This window comes from Schistocerca gregaria, chromosome 5 (assembly GCF_023897955.1).
Source record: "Schistocerca gregaria isolate iqSchGreg1 chromosome 5, iqSchGreg1.2, whole genome shotgun sequence".
NCBI lineage: Eukaryota > Metazoa > Arthropoda > Insecta > Orthoptera > Acrididae > Schistocerca > Schistocerca gregaria.
The window spans coordinates 293,332,073-293,350,162 of NC_064924.1; the positions used below are offsets into that span (position 1 = coordinate 293,332,073).

Sequence of the window (18,090 nt, forward strand, 5' to 3'; positions counted from 1 at the left end):
TCTTTACATTCATTTCGTTTGTGATTCGTCGTTGCATTTGTTCGAGGCAGACGTCGCATGGCACCCGTTCAAGTTAATCATTGATCCAGTTACTCAGTTTTTGTATGACAGAGGGCAGTTAACTCTCTGACCGAACACGCTGAGCCATCGTGCCGGCAAACCACTGCGCCATCCAGACGCAATTATCATCACACCTGCAGGGAGTACACTAGTACGCCTCCCGAGAGACGCAAATTCTCAGCTCATCCAGACATTACTGACGTAGTGCCCCATTATCCTCATTACTTACGGCATTTTGCGGATTCCCATAAGAGTTCGAGCGTGATGTGGATCCACACTGAAGTGACCGTTGACTGCCCCCACCTTAGTTATATACTTGGTGTCTGTTTTTTTCGAACTAGATATGACATTTATTAAAAATATTAGAAATAAACAAATATTGAGTATATAGATATCAATCTTTTGAAGCAGAGTAAGTTTTGGGTACTTCTCGTTAAACTTAGTTCTTGGGGCATATCTTCAAATCGTTCAAATTGCTCTAAGCACTATGGGACTTAAAATCTGAGGTCGTCAGTCCCCTAGACTTAGAACTACGTAAACCTTACTGACGAAAAAGGACAGCACACACAACCATTCCTGAGGCAGGATTCGAACCTGCGACCGTAGCAGCCGCATGATTCTGGGCTGAAGCGCCTAGAACCGCTCGGCCACAGCGGCCGGCTACAGGTTTTCAAACTCGCCGAATCAGCTGTATAAACCTCTTGGAAAAATTTCTGCAGGCGTCCATGGCCCTCTGATGCTACACTTTACTATTTTGCTCGAGGTATAGTTACGCCAACGAATGGGTTGATTTTAACACTTTGGCGCAAACTGACGAACAGCTCCAATGAAATGTTTCAGCGAACTGATAATATCTGTCGATCCAAGTGACGCCGTTGGCAGAGGATAACACAGCGACTGATCAGTAGTCTTGAGGGTCCGTTGGAGACGTTTTGCCGTCGTTAGGAGTATGGTGGTGGGAACACATTCCGAACAAATTTTTTTTGCTTTTTAGATGTAGTTTTATTAGAAAAAGATAGAAAAAGAAATGTGTTATATAGGTAGAACTGCGACGGTCACCGTCCGCTGGAGTACTTTTCCCGGACGGCCTGCCAAACGCCGGGGTGTCGGCTGTCCAGGAAGTCCATGAGGTGCATCGCGCTGGCCGCCTGCTGCGGCGAGCACCGCCGGCACTCGTTCAGCACCACCTCGGGAATCACCCCTGCAACACCGTGTCCAACATGTATCAAGCGAACACACGGTCTAGCACCAACTCCATCACAATAGCAAATGACACTGAGAGGATCACAATTAACAGGTCTGCAGCGTAAAAAAACACTTCCAAGGGTCCAGCTAATCGTCAACTGAGCTGTTACACTGAGAGCAACCTCCGCTTACGCTGTTTGTTTAATTTCCGCCCCCTTTAACGGGAAGGGAGTGGGTAAGACAACGAAAATTATCAGAAGCAGTTGTGGGAGAACATGTATGAGATTTCTCACGTCCGGCCGTCTGTTTTTAATGTGGATCGAGTTCCTCGCCTTAGCTGACTGTGAGCAGTCTTAACTTAAAGCTTGATTTTGGCTTCAGGCCTGAATAAGGACACGGATGGGGCGAGTCCTTGTGAAGTGAGTTTTGTATACGCAGCGACGTCGCTTCGGCGGTGGCCCGTGCTATCGGGGGAGAGGTTGTCGCTCCGTGACAATAGGAGATAGTTACACGTTCCTCCGGTGATGTTAGGTGAATTCCAGGTGTTGAACAAAGCGGCGGCAGAGAGGTTAGACGTAAAGTTACGTACGCCACTTTCGATTGTCTGAAATGGGTCATTATTAGATGGGCCGACTTGGTGGCACCAGAAGAGACTGGGCTGAATGAATATATCTTCCCAGTAGATGCTTGAACATGTCTTGGGATAGACAGTGGAAAGAGAAGCACTGTTTGTAGTTTAACGGCAAAAAAACCTTCTAAAAGAATCCAAAATCCACGACAAATTGGCACCAAACTGGGTTCCGCAAACACGCACTGTCTCTCTTGTTCCTTTTCTATTTCTGTAGAAATTGTTCGTGGAAAATTTCCACTTAGGCTCGTTAGGGGATGACAAAAAATCAGCTTCTCTCTCTCCCACTGGCTAAACTCCAAAATTTAATGTAGAGATGGTATGAAATGAAAACAGATTCGCACCTGACTGGCGGATCAATTGTTGCTTGTACGTGATTAGCCAGCACACTGGCTTAAGCATTTTCTTATGCAGAGTCTAAGCGGAGCTTAGGAAAGAAGTAGCGGATTTATCCGGGTTTTAGATTCAGAAGTACGAGGCTCTTGGCCGGTGGACTGTGGAGGAGGCAGACGCAGGACGCTGGATGTTAGCAGCATCACGACTAGTGCCGTTGGAGGAAATCCGCTTCCGATGAGCGACAGTACCGACTTCTTGATGGTAAGCGCATCACTGCAGGTTGTGTGTTAAGTTCTATTAGGCAGTGTCCATTCTGAGACATGAGCTTTTCGTCGGATAAATTTCGGTAACCTAATTAGATTCCTGATATTGAGTTCACGAGTGGATTATAAGTTAGATACAAATATCCCGCTGCTTATTTTTCAAGAACTGCTCATACAAATAGTGAATGTGTGGCTATGGCACACTTTTGATGATTGATTAATCTTATCGTAGCCGTATATCATGATCCATGCGATTGTTTGTGGTTCTATCAAATTCTACAAGCCTTGAGCCCCGGTGATAGAGTGGATGTACTTTCGTCTCTCTTGTCTCACCAGGTTTCCCTATGGCAGACGAGAGTTTTATGCGTGGTATTAGCGACCCCCAAAGCAGATTAAAAACCCCTGTGGTCGAAATTCAACGAGTCGCGTCAGTGGACCTATTTGTGATAGCAAATGTCATGAATCATAAAAGCGTCTGAAATTTTAGTCGCAGAACTGATTTGTCGTAAATTCTCCGTTGTAGCAACGTGTATTCTAGAAATAATTCTTTCATTTCTCTTCAACTGTTCAATCATCTGAAGTGAGTCCTTGGTACACTGCGTTGAAAAATAAATTTTGTGTTAATGGCAGCAAATTAACTTTTCCCTTATGACAAAACAATGTGAATGCCATTCTATCACGTAAAGTCATCTCAGACGCAAAATAATTTGCATTACAAAATGCGCACTGTATAGTCATCAAACGCCGGCCGCGGTGGTCGTGCGGTTCTAGCGCTGCAGTCCGCAACCGCGGGACTGCTACGGTCGCAGGTTCGAATCCTGCCTCGGGCATGGTTGTGTGTGATGTCCTTAGATTAGTTAGGTTTAAGTAGTTTTAAGTTCTAGGGGACTGATGACCTAAGATGTTAAGTCCCATAGTGCTCAGAGCCATTTGAACCATATTCATCAAACCGGAATTACAGTTCTCAAATTTATTTGGAATTATGCTCAATGCACATTTAAATGTATCTTTCAGAATGTCGTAGAAGTATCGTTCTCAACATATGCATTACTCCTATTACTTTCTCTACATAGGAATTGTGTCTCTCTAGCTCTTCGTCTTTCAGTCCAAACCGTTAATGTTCTTCTTGCAGGCATAGCCTAAAATAAATATAGTTTCCTTATAATAAGGGACGTTATAGTTACTCAAAATGAAGATACTGAAAATCAGGAACACACTAAATTTTGTGGTGATGGCGTCAAACGAACACAGAAGTAGTTCCGTTTACTCTTAGACCAAAGAAAGTGAAAAAACAACGCTAATAAACAACATTTATTGTCCCCGACGGCTTCGTTACGACGTTTAGTTTTCCACTTTTGACAACATAAACGGTGTATCAGTTGCGGTATTGTAGCTGTCCAGTATGCATGTGTTACTGCAAATGAATTATAGCAGCTGCGGTATTGTAGCTGTCCAGTATGCATGTGTTACTGCAAATGAACTATCTGCAACATTTAAAAATGAACGTCCCTAGAATGTAACTTCACGAAACGTTGTTACTTTCGTGTGTCATTTCTACAGTAGCACCCGATCGTTACGCGTAGTAGAAGTTGGCAGCAATGTCAGAGACAAAGGAAAACTTCTCAACTGTGTCTACTTCCATTTACCTCTCCTAACGTTTATGTACACATGTGATTTTTTTCTGTTGAGCTCATCTACAGCAAAGTTCCTTTCGAATTATATAAGTTTCATTGGCTCCTGGAATAATTAATTTTAACAATCGGTACTTCAATTTTTGATGCTCACGTATTAATATTACTATCGTTAAATAAAACAGATGCATTATCATTCCTTTACGCAAAAATTGTATCTGTCTAGCTCTGCATCTTCCACTCTCGCCCGTTGGCATGCTCCTTTTAGGCATGTCCTAAATAAATATGAAGTTTCTGCATAATTCGGAAGTCGTAGTTTTTACACAAAAAGAAGGACTGAAAAATTAGGAGCTTCTGGTAATGGCAGGAAATGAGAACACAGTTGCTCTTACAGAGCAACTGAGGATGACACGGCGGTCGGATGGTACCGAATGGCCTGTCGTGGCCGAAAGACGGCGTGAGTTAGGTATTTCAAAATGAACGAGAAATGATACTGGGGTGATTTGAACCAACACATGAAAACCGCATTCACGTTCAGTCACGCTACCGACTGCGCTACACGTTCAATGGATGTTTCTTAATCAACCGCATTATATACATCGCTGGGAAAACTTCAAAGCCGAATATCTTCGTAAATTTATGAAAAACATCAAGAACAGCCTACTTCTCGTCACTTTATAATCGTTTTGCAAGAGCGTTTCATTACGGAATAGAAAGAAGCCTCAGCCATTGTCAGACTGCGCATCAACAGCACGACAATCAAAGCACAACGCTGCAGAGGCTGTGACTATACACGATTTTTGAAACAAAAACTACGTAGCTAAAGCGTGATTACGAAAAACGTTGATGGTTGTTAATACACTACTGGCCATTAAAATTGCTACACCACGAAGGTGAAGTGCTACAGACGCGAAATTTGACCGACAGCAAGAAGATGCTGTGATATGCAAATGATTAGCTTTTCAGAGCATTCACACAAGGTTGGCACCGGTGGCGACACATACAACGTGCTGACATGAAGAAAGTTTCCAACCGATTTCTCATACACAAATGGCAGTTAACCGGCGTTGCCTGGTGAAATGTTGTTGTGATACCTCGTGTAAGGAGGAGAAATGTGTACCATCACGTTTCAGACTTTGATAAAGGTCGAATTGTAGCCTATCGCGATTGTGCCTTATCGTACCGCGACATTGCTCCTCGCGTTAGTCGAGATCCAGTGACTGTTAGCAGAATATGGAATCGGTGGTTTCAGGAGGGTAATATGGAACGCCGTGCTGGATCCCAACGGCCTCGTATCACTAGCAGTCGAGATAACAGTCATCTTATCCGCATGGCTGTAATGGATCGTGCAGCCACGTCTCGATCCCTGAGTCAACAGATGAGGACGTTTGCAAGACAACAACCATCTGCACCAACAGTTCGACGACGTTTGCAGTTGTATGGACCATCAGCTCGGAGACCATGGCTGCGGTTACTCTTGACGCTGCTTCACAGACAGGAGCGCCTGCGATGGTGTACTCAAAGACGAACCTAGGTGCACGAATGGTAAAACATTTTTTCGGATGAATCCAGGTTCTGTTTACAGCACCACGATGGTCGCATCCGTGTTCGGCGACATCGCGGTGAACGCACATTGGAAACGCGTGTATTCGCCATCGCCATACTGCCGTATCACCCGGCGTGATGGTATGGGCTGCCATTGGTTACACGTCTCGGTCACCTCTTGTTCGCATTGACGGCTCTTTAAATAGTGGACGTTACATTTCAGATGTGTGACGACCCGTGTCTCCATCCTTCATTTGACCCCTGCGAAACCCTGCATTTCAGCAGGATAATGCACGACCGCATGTTGGAGGTCCTGTACGGGCCTTTCTGGATACCGAAAATGTTCGACTGCTGCCTTGGCCAGCACATTCTCCAGATCTCTCACCAATTGAAAACTTATGGACAATGGTGGTCGAGCAACTGGCTCGTCACAATACGCCAGTCACTACTCTTGATGAACTTTGGTATCGTGTTGAAGTTGCATGGGCAGCTGTACCTGTACAAGCCATCCAAGCTCTGTTTGACTCAATGCCCAGGCGTATCAATGCCGTTATTACGGCCAGAGGTGGTTGTTCTGGGTATTGATTTCTCAAGATCTATGCACCCAAATTGCGTGAAAATGTAATCACATGTCAGTTGTAGTATAATATATTCGTCCAATGAATACCCGTTTATCATCTGCATTTCTTCTTCGTGTAGCAATTTTACTGGCCAATAGTGTACATTTGAATATCTTAAAGTTTCATTTAACGTAATTTAGTAATAAGATATCTAAGACATTAGTAGAACCTACTTCCAAGAGCGTAACAACACCAGTGAACGTGTGCTACGGCTTCTGACCAATCATCGCGTTTGTGTTTGTTTACATCAGGTTTATTCTTATGATGAAGGGATTATAGTCACCTGTTTTTGTCACCTGAGGGACAAATCTATGAGGGACATTCCAAGCCTTCTAAAGTTGGCCAGTTGACTGTTGGTGGTGTGAAAGTGCAGTGGAGACGCGAAGGAACAATCAGAGCTAGACCAAGACCAGGCAGACAGCAAGTAATGACGGACAAAAACCGTCGAGAATTGCGGGAGACGGTTGTAAATAATCTCAGAACAAGCAATCACTCGTGAGTTTCAAAGCTCTACCAGCAGTTCAGCTAGGCGAAGTAAGTTAAAAAGAAAGGGCTACAATGGTCGAGTACCTCCTGATGAGCCATACATTTCCGTTATCAGTGCTAGGTGACGCTTGAGGTGGTGCAAAGAGCGGCGCCGGCCGCGGTGGTCTCGCAGTTCTAGGCGCGCAATCCGGAACCGTTCGACTGCTACGGTCGCAGGTCCGAATCCTGCCTCGGGCATGGATGTGTGTGATGTCCTTAGGTTAGTTAGGTTTAAGTAGTTCTAAGTTCTAGGGGACTGATGACCACAGCAGTTGAGTCCCATAGTGCTCAGAGCCATTTGAACCTTTTTTTTTTTTTTTTTTTTTTGTAAAGAGCGGCGCCACAGGACTGTGGAGGACTAGAAACGAATGACTTGGAATGACGTATCATGCTCTACCTTGTGGCAATCCGACGAAAGCGTCTGGCTTTGTCGAATGCCTGGAGAGCGTTATCTGCCATTATGGCTAGAGCCAGTAGTGGAGTACAGAGTAATTGGTATTATGGAACTGGGGTGTTTTTTTGGTTAGTGTGTGGTTCCACTATTGCAGATGAGAAAACGCTAAATACGGAAGGATATGGACACATTAGTACAGCGTTGCGCACTTCTTGTAGCAGAGCAACAGTTCTTTATCAGCATGGCAATGGACCGCTGCATTCAGTATCATCTGTGAGGCAGTGATTTGTGAATAACATTCGTGAAATGGACAGACCTGGCCAGAGTCCCGACTTGAATCCATTGGAGCGACTTTGGCATGAGTTAGAACGTCGATTTCACTCCAGACCCCAGCATCCACATTAACACTTTCTCTGGTTTCCGATCTTGGGGAAGATTGGGCTGCCTTTCCTGCACCGACATTGAGACACATCACTGAAACTGTTGCCAACAGAGTTCAAGCCGTCATAAAAGTGAAGGATGGAAACATCCTGCATTACTGTCCATTAAAAGGTGTTCGGATACTTTTGGTCAGATAGTGTACGTCTGTACCCGTCAAGCCGTCGCACTGGTTATCGGGGAGGATACATACTACACCAGGTCCATTCACTCTTCTTACCCCGCTTTTGCTACTTCATTTTCGAGTGGTACGCGAGAAGAAAGGATGTCGGTATCTCACCATGTCGGTCGATTTCTCTCATTTTTGCTCAGTGATCATTACGCTAGATGTATCTTGCAAATTGTTGGACGTAAGTACTGCAACACCAAGAAGAATAGAAAACAACGAAATTTTACTTGTGTGTAGCCGCGAGGGATTAGCCGGGCGGTCTGAGGCGCTGCAGTCATGGACTGTGCGGCTGATCCCGGCGGAGGTTCGAGTCCTCCCTCGGGCATGGGTGTGTGTGTTTGTCCTTAAGATAATTTAGGTTAAGTAGTGTGTAAGCTTAGGGACTGATGACCTTGACAGTTAAGTCACATAAGATTTCACACACATTTGAACATTTTTTGTTGTGTGTATACAGTATGCTAAAGGGAAACCGGGTATTCTAATAAGAAAGCGCAATTTAATTTTTGAGTAAAATACCGTGTGGCTATAATTAAACTTTCCCTATTTAACGCGTTATAAAATGGAAACTAATTACCAAGCGAGAACCATACTTGGTAGCAAAAATGTCAAGGGCATGGGGAAGGGAAATAACGCAAAATCAATTCAATTGAAACACTTTTAATGTGGTGCTACGGTACATCATACCATTACATACCGGTACCATTACTGCTGCAAAAGGGGCTCAATAGCAGTGTCCAGAAGAGTCTGAAAGCGCAGGTTCTCATTGTTCACAGCAGAAGGAAGCATGTCCGTATGTATGCTGACAACCTCTCTTGATATGCTGGGCTGCAGATCAGCATACGTGCGAGTGATCTCCTGGTAAACCTTGTCCCTCAGGTATCCCCACCATCAGCAATCACAGGGAGTAACATCAGGTGATCGTGCCGGCTCAGCATTTAGAAACAATCGGATGATAATTCGATCGTTTCCAAATGCGTTTCGGAGAAGCAGATGAAATTCACGATTGATGTGTGGTGGGGCCCATCTTACATGAAAACTGTTGAGTTCAATTCGTCTCTCTCCTGTAGGGAGGGAATGACATGCTGGCAAAACATATCGCAGTAACGCTGGCCTGTCAAACAGCACGTCTTTGTCCCTTAAGCGCCAGCCTGTTCAAAAAAGAATGCGCCAATAACGAACGTTGTCGTGGAGCCACACCATCCGATGACACGTTCACCATACAGAGGAAATTCATTCACAGTGAAGATCCCCGGCAATTCTGTGCTTTCGCCTCGCCCATCAGAGAAAAATGAGCTTCGCCTGTTCACAGGATGCTCCAGGGCCAGCCCTCGTCAAAAATCCTTGCGAGAAAGAGAAGATCGATGTCAACTCGTGGTTTCTTTCCTTTCGATTGGCGTATGGAGTGCAGAGATTGCGATTGCTTAAATGCCTACGTGCGCGCTGTGATTTTTCTAATCCTATCTCTGTGGGCTCCGCCCCCTTAGCTGAGGGCGCGGGTTCGAGCCCAGCGCTGTTGACGAATTTTCGTTTGTGGGAGGACTGGAACGGGGTGCACACAGCCTCGGGATGCAAACTGAGGAGCTACCTGAACGAGAAGTAGCGACTCATGGACAGGAAAACACAACGGACAGGAGAGCGGTGTGGTGACTTCACATCGCCACCCCCTCCCCCCATATCACATCCAATGACGCCATTTGGTTCAAATGGTTCAAATGGCTCTGAGCACTATGGGACTTAACTTTTGAGGTCATCAGTCGCCTAGTACTTATAACTACTTAAACCTAACTAACCTAAGGACATCACACACGTCCATGACCGAGGCAGGATTCGAACCCTGCGACCGTAAAAGTCGCGCGGTTCCAGACTGTAAAGCCTAGAACAGCTCGGCCTTCCCAGCCGGCGACGCCATTGGGAAGGATGACACTCTGGTCCGTCGGTACCGATAAGCCAGTTAGGGCTTGTGTACAGAATTCGCGTATATTCGTGATCCCCAGAAGCTGTCTCATATTCCTAGATTCCTCATTTAATACTGTTTCTCGAAACATTGCAAATAGGTTTTTGCGTAATAGTTGGCGTCCGATACCAAGTGCCAGGTAGCTCACGCACCTCAGCATTTGCCGTAACACACTAACGTGGGTCCAGCATACCTCCGACCATTCTTGCTGCCTTTCTTTGTATACGTTCAATATCCCCCGCTTACGTCATATACAGGGTGAGTCACCTAACGTTACCGCTGGATATATTTCGTAAACCACATCAAATACTGACGAACCGATTCCACAGACCGAACGTGAGGAGAGGGGCTAGTTGGTTGGTTGGTTGTTTCGGGAAGGAGACCAGACAGCGTGGCCATCGGTCTCATCGGAGTAGGGAAGGATGGGGAAGGAAGTCGGCCGTGCCCTTTCAGAGGAACCATCCCGGCATTTGCCTGGAGTGATTTAGGGAAATCACGGAAAACCTAAATCAGGATGGCCGGACACGGGATTCAACCGTCGTCCTCCCGAATGCGAGTCCAGTGTAGAGGGGCTAGTGTAATTGTTTAATACAAACCATACAAAAATGCACGTAACTATGTTTTTTTAACACAAACCTACGTTTTTTAAATGGAACCACGTTAGTTTTGTTAGCACATGTGAACATATAAACAAAAATACGTAATCATTTCCGTTTGTTGCATTGTAAAATGTTAATTACATCCGGAGGTATTGTAACCTAAAGTTGACGCTTGAAACCTCCGACGTTCAGTTGCATGTTGTAACAAACACGGGCCACGGTCGGCGAGCAGCATCTGCAGGGACATGTTTACGATGACGACCGTGTTTACGGGTGTGGCTGTAGTGCACTGTTGTGGTTTGGTCTAGCTGTCGCAGTGTCCGCATGTAGCGCTTGCTGCTATTGTTATTCTGCATTCGTCTCCGCACGCAGACCAACTGTAGTACACCGTGTTACCAGACGCCTGTGATAGTGTAGTGTTGTAGGAACTGTGACCATGGTGTATTCGAACTCTGAAAAGGGGGAGATGATACCCATCTATGGCGAGTGTCGACGAAATGCAGCTGAAGCCTGCAGGTTGTATGCAGAACGGTACCCGGACAGAGAGCATCCAACGTGCCGCACATTGAAAACATCTACCTCCAGCTGTATGCAACAGGTATGGTCGTAGCACGCAAACGGGTCCGTAACAGGCCCGTCACAGGAGAAGCGGGTGCAGTTGGTGTGTTAGCTGCTGTTGCCATGAACCCACACATGAGTACACGGGACATTGCGAGAGCCGGTGGACTGAGTCAAAGTGGTGTCATGAGCGTGCTGCATCGTCACCGCTTTCACCCGTTTCATGTGTCGCTACATCAGCAATTACATGGTGATGACTTAAATCATCGAGTGCAATTCTGTCAATGGCCATTAACAGAGAATGCGTTGCAGTTCTACCTGTTTACCGATGAAGCGGGTTTCACAAACCACGGGGCAGTGAATCTACGGAACATGCATTACTGGTCTGTGGACAATCCTCCCTGGCTCAGACAGGTAGAGCGACAGCGACCGTGGACTGTAAATGTATGGTGCGGAATCATTGGCGACCACCTCATTGGTCCTCACTTCATCGCAGGGGCCCAAACAGCTGCAACATACATCGCGTTTCTACAGAATGATCTGCCAACGTTGCTCGAAAATGTCCCACTAGAAACGCGAGGACATATGTGGTATCAGCATGATGGCGCACCTGCACATTCCGCAATTAACACTAGGCTGACCCTTGACAGGATGTTCGATGGGCGGTTCATAGGACGTGGAGGACGCATAAATTGGCCAGCCCGTTCTCCTGATCTTACACCTCTCGACTTCTTTCTGTGGGGTACGTTAAAAGAGAATGTGTACCGTGATGTGCCTACAACCCCAGAAGTTATGAAACAACGTATTGTGGCAGCCTGCGGCGACATTACACCAGATGTACTGCGGCGTGTACGACATTCATTACGCCAGAGATTGCAATTGTGTGCAGCAAATGATGACCACCACATTGAACATCTATTGGCCTGACATGTCGGGACTCACTCTATTCCACCTCGTAATTGAAAACGGAAACCACGTGTGTACGTGTACCTCACCCCTCGTGGTAATGTACATGTGCGTCAGTGAAAAAGACCAATAAAAAGGTGTTAGCATGTGGACGTAATGTGTTGTTCTAGTCTCTTCTGTACCTAAGGTCCATCACCGTTCCCTTTGGATTCCTACGTAATTCGGTGTTCTCCGATACACACGATCGAACAGCGGAGGAGTGGTACTCAAGCGTCAACTTTAGGTTACAGTATCTCCAGATGTAATTAACATTTTACAATGCAAGAAACGTCAGTGATTGCGTATTTGTTTATATGTTCAGATGTGCTAACAAAACTAACGGGGTTCCATTTTTTAAAAAAAAACGTAGGTTTGTGTTAAAAACATACTTCTGTGCATTTTTTTATAGTCTGTATTAACCAACTACACTAGCCCCTCTCCTCACGTTCGGTCTGTGGAATCGATTCGTCAACATTTGATGTGGTTTACGAAATACATCCAGCGGTGATGTTAGGTGACTCACTCTGTATTATGACTAGAATTCTGAGTGACACGCGTGCTTTCCAAGCAATTTCATTCGTACAATCTTTGAATGTTCCCGGTATCCTGGGAACAAATCTAAAGCTACCACCTGCCTCATCCACGACTGAGCCTATGTCATCACTGCATTTCAGCCGGCCGGAGTGGCCGAGCGGTTCTAGGTGCTACAGTCTGGAACCCAGCGACCGCTACGGTCGCATGTTAGAATCCTGCCTTGGGCATGGATGTGTGTGATGTCCTTAGGTTAGTTAGGTTTAAGTAGTTATAAGTTCTAGGGGACTGATGACCTCAGAAGTTAAGTCCCATAGCGCTCAGAGCCATTTGAACCATCACTGCATTTCAACCGAGGTACGCTATGTGATCAAAAGTATCCAAACACCTCCAAAAACATACGTTTTTCATATTAGGTGAATTATGCTGCCACCTACTGCCAGGTACTCCATATCAGCGACATCAGTAGTCATTAGACATCGTGAGAGAGCAGATTGGGGCGCTCCGCGGAACTCAAGGACTTCGAACGTGGTCAGGTGATAGGGTGCCACCTGTGTCATGCGTCTGTACACGAGATTTCCACACTCCTAAACATCCCTAGGTCCACTGTTTCCGATGTGATAGTGAAGTGCAAATGTGAATGGACACGTAGAGCACAAAAGCGTTCATGCCGACCTCGTCTGTTGACTGACAGAGACCGCCGACAGTTGAAGAGGGTAGTAATGTGTAATAGGCAGACATCTATCCAGACCATCACACAGGAATCCCAAACTGCATCAGGATTCACTGCACGTACTATGGCGGTTAGGCGGCAGGTGACAAAACTTGGATTTCATGATCGAGCGGCTGCTCATAAGCCACGCATCACGACGGTAAATGCCAAACGACGTCTCGCTTGGTGTAAGGAGTGTAAATATTGGGCGACTGAACAGTGGGAAAACGTTGTGACGAATCACGGTACACAATGTGGCGATCCGATAGTAGGATATGGCGAATTTCCGGTGAACGTCATTTGCCAGCGTGTGTAGTGCCAACAGTAAAATTCTGAGGCGGTGGTAATTATGGTGTGGTCGTGTTTTTCATGGGGGGGGGGGGGGGGGCTTCACCCTTTTGTTTTGCGTGGCACCATCACAGCACAGGCCTACATTGATGTTTTAAGCACCTTCTTGCTTCTCACTGTTGAAGAACAATTCGGGGATGGTGATTGCCTCTTTCAATACGATCGTGCACCTGTTTATAATACACGGCCTGTGGCGGAGTGATTACACGACAATAACATCCCTGTAATGGACTAGCCTGCACAGAGTCATGACCGAATCCTACAGAACAGCTCTGGGATGTTTTGGAAGACCGACTTCGTCCAGGCCTCACCGACCGATATCGATACCTCTCCTCAGTGCAGCACTCCGTGAAGAATGGGCTGCCATTCCCCAAGAAACCTTCCAGCACCTGATTGAACGTATGCCTGCGAGAGTGGAAGCTGTCATCAAGGTTAACGGTGAGCCTACACCATTTTGAATTCCAACATTACCGTTGGAGGGCGCTACGAACTTGTAAGTTAGGTGTCCGGATACGTTTGATCACATAGTGTATCTGTGTGAAATGGCTGAGCCAAGTGTGACTCTCTGATACTGTAGTTTTTGCGTTCAGTGAAGCGCAAAACTTTAAGCTCTTTCAGGGAATACTACGTTATAGATAACCCCATAATCAGTAAAACAGGGTGTGGTTAGTGAAAAATTTCAACAAGAAAACACTGAAAATTTTGTGCTTCAGCACATGTCAAAATTTAAAAAAAAACTGACGATCGAAATTTTTTGAATCTTATACTTCAAAATGGCTCAGGGAAGAAATGGCAGTTGTGGTTTTCAACAATAAATAAATTTAACAATCAAAAACGACTGTGAAGTCCTTAAAAATTTTATATGCTTGTGAACCCATCTAGGAAAAATGAATCAACTTCCACGAGTCTGAACATTACTAGCAGTATAGTCGACTGCAAAGGCATTCGCACTGTGCAGTCTTCGTAAGTGAGCCAGCAGACGTACCCTGATTCGGCTGTAATGTGCTATGCTCTTAGCAGATGGAAGCAGGCTGAAACAAACTGTTGGCAGAGTATCTTAACCCTAGATTACTAAACTCTCGTAAAATTTACGATTGCAGCTGGTACCGATTCGCGGTTCCCACCAGTCTGGTATTGTCAGAACAGCGTGTAAAACAGGACATCTTATATTTATTTTCTATGTGACATATCACTGGCAACCTTATAATTGTAGTTAACTAGTGCATAAACTATAAATCATGACTTCCTTTGAGCAAAATATGGAGTAGCAAAATTTACGATGGTTTAGTAATAATTTAACGTATTCCCTCTTAAGTGTTCTAGGGTTCACGGACAGGGTGATTAATTATCAGTTTGCTAGCTGTGAAACATGACAAAATATCCGGTTAGACTGACACCATGAACTGTGTGTTCAAAAACATTTTCCCAGGAAATTGGCCTCGGGGAAAACAGGGCACTGGCTCCTTTGGCTTTCCCAGGCCTGCTTTAGCACATGACGTTACGCGGAAATTTCAGAAGTGCTAAATTTTTGGCAGAAATTTAGAAATTTTCAAGAAAGTGCTTTCTCCGTCCGCTTGTGTTGTCAGTCATTTTGCACCAAGCTCAGCTCAACATAAAAGAACAACTCTTCTGGCCACGGATGAACGACCTAGGTAAGGCCACACTCGCTACAGTTTATAATAAAATGTAACAGCAGCAGCGTATACGAGAGTTTGTAGAGCATCCTGAACTAAGTATGTTATATTCAAGGTCAAACGATCCGAAGAAACTGAAAATTCGACGTACTGATAACATAAAACATCTGAATTGGTTCTCCGCAGAAGCAGTGATGAGAACAACATGTGGAAAACACTGACGAGAATAATGGCGAGCATGGTAGTATATGTGTTAGACGTCAAGGAATACTTTTCATAGTACTTGAGGGAGACAGGGAGGGTAAAAATTGTAGGAGAAGACAAAGATTAGAATATATGCTACAAATCATCGACGATGTTGGGTGCCATGGGCTAATATCTGAGAAATACTCCGAAGCTGCAAAGACACTAGTACAGGCATGCGTATACAGAGACATGTGAACAGGCAGAATACGGCAGTGCTGGCGGCAACGCCTATATAAGAGAATAAGAGTCTGCGCAGTTGTTAGATCGGTTTCTGCTGCTACAATTGCTGATTATCGACATTAAGTGAGTTTGAACGTGGTGTTATAATCCACACATGAGCGATAGGACACAGCATCTCCGAGGTAGCGGTGAAGGGGGGATTTTCCCTTGCGACCATTTCAGGAGTGTAACGTGAATATCAGGAATCCGGTAAAACATCAAATCTCCGACGTCGCTACTGCCAGAAAAAGATACTGCAAGAACGGGATCAACGACGACTGAAGAGAATCGTTCAGGGTGACAGAAGTGAAAGCCTTCCGCAATTTGCTGTACATTTCAGTGCTGGGCCATCAACAAGTGTCACCGTGCGAACCATTCAACGAAACACCATCGATATGGGCTTTCGGAGTCGAAGGCCACTCGTGTACCCTTGATGACTATACAACGCAAAGCTTTACGTCTCGCCTGGGCCCATAAACACCGAAGTTGGACTTTTGATGACTCGAAACACGTTGCGCAGTCAGACGAATCTCGTTTCAAATTGTATCGAGCGGATGGACGTGTACGGGTATGGAACAACCATGGACCCTACATGTCAGTAGTGGACTGTTGAAGCGGGTGGAGGCTCTGTAATGGTGTGGTGCAAATGGTTCAAATGGCTCTGAGCAGTATGAGACTTAACTTCTGAGGTCGTCAGTCCACTAGAACTTATAACTACTTAAACCTAACTAACCTAAGGACATCACACACATCCATGCCCGAGGCAGGATTCGGACCTGCGACCGTAGCGGTCGCGCCGTTCCAGACTGTAGCGCCTAGAACCGCTCGGCCATCCCGGCCGGCAATGGTGTGAAGCGTGTGCAGTTGGAGTGGTAAGGGGCCCCTGATACATCTAGATACGACTCTGACAGGTGACAGGTATGTAAGCATCCTGTCTTATCACCTGCATCCATTCATGTTCTTTCAGTGATTTCCCTAAATGGTTCAAATGGCTCTGAGCACTATGGGACTTAACTTCTAAGGTCATCGGTCCCCTAGAACTTAGAACTACTTAAACCTAACTAACCTAAGGACATCACACACATCCATGCCCGAGGGTGGATTCGGACCTGCGACCGTAGCGGTCGCGCGGTTCCGGACTGTAGCGCCCAGAACCGCTCGGCCACCCCGACCGGCGATTTCCCTAAATCCTTCTAGGCAAATGCCGGGATGGTTCATTCGAAAGGGCACGGCCGACTTCCTTCCCCGTCCTTCCCTAATCCAATGAGGCCGATGACCTCACTGTCGGGTCTCCTCCCCCAAACAACCCAACCCACCCAACCCCAACCCATTCACCTCCGTTGTGCATTCCGACGGACTTGGGTGATTCCAGCAGGACAACGCGACACTCCATACGTCCAGAATTGCTACAGAGTGGCCCCAGGAACGCTCTTCTGAGTTTAAACACATCCGCTGGCCACCAAACTCCCTAGTCATGAACATTATTGAGCATATCTGGGATGCCTTGCAACCTGCTGTTCAGGCTTGAGTACCACCCCTCGTAGTGATTTATGGACAGCCCTGCAGGAGGTAGGTGTCAGTTCCCTGCAGCACTATTTCAGTCGTTAGTCGAATCCATGCCTCGTCATGTTGCGGCACTTCAGCGTGCTCGCGGGGGCCCTACACGATATTAGGCAGGTGTACCAATTTCTTTGGCTCACCAGTGTATGTTAGTATGGGAGAGGAGGAGGCATCAAACAAGTCAGAATCTGATGATCCAAAAGGGTGAGAGGTCCGCCCAGCCCATAAAAGTAATGCTTATTAGTTGTGCGGTATTTCACACATGGCCCAAAGCATGTACGCTTAAGACTTGTGTACGAGCCTGCGCGGCAGAGCAGGCGTACTCACGCTTGAGATTGCGTCCAATGGCGTCGCAGGGGGCGTCGCCCAGAACGCAGTCGAGCTGGCGGCGCACGAAGCCGTCGTCGGAGAGCACCCTGGCCAGGTGGTGGGTGCTGCCCCTGCTGGCGGCGGCCAGCACGTGCGGCGACACCGGCTGCGGGGGCGGCGCCTGGGGGCGGCCGGAGGCGGCGCGCGGACCCAGCGACACGCACAGCAGCAGTACCACCAGCAGCGACGCGGGCAGCGGCATCGTGTGGACTGCGGCTCGGGCGCCGGCCGGGGTATCTCTAGAAGGGGCGCTTTCACCCCCCGTCAGGTACGCTTTCCCCGGCCGCATCCTGGTGCTAATGCGCGCTTTCCACCCCAAGGCACGGGGCGACGCGCTGATGGAAAATACGATAAATACTTTCTACTGCGGCCCGAGCTATTGCAAATGGTCGTTTGACAGTAGTTGTTGTTACGTCAGATCAACCATGTAAGTGAGTAAATGAAAGTCCTTCGATGAAATTCGCTGCATCGTGCTCCTCGAAATTATCATTTCTTTTGATCAACGACAAGTCGAGGTTTATCTTTTGGCTATTCTCTCAGTTACTGGAATAATATTTTCAGCAGACAAGCCGGTATTGCCATCTGAATTATTTTCTTGAAACTTTTCAACGGAGTTGTCAT

General features: G+C 46.5%; 1 protein-coding gene across 1 annotated transcript; it reads right to left on the reverse strand.

Annotated features, from left to right (window-relative positions):
• Positions 1 to 1,043: 1,043 nt before the first annotated feature.
• On the reverse strand, positions 1,044 to 17,791 carry LOC126272665 (putative odorant-binding protein A10). The gene is made up of 2 exons (XM_049975678.1): positions 17,428 to 17,791; positions 1,044 to 1,261 (listed from the first exon to the last, which is right to left on the reverse strand). The coding sequence occupies exons 1-2, from the start codon at positions 17,756 to 17,758 to the stop codon at positions 1,116 to 1,118; spliced, it is 477 nt and encodes a 158-aa protein (XP_049831635.1). The 5' UTR covers positions 17,759 to 17,791; the 3' UTR covers positions 1,044 to 1,115.
• Between the last annotated feature and the right edge of the window lie 299 nt (positions 17,792 to 18,090).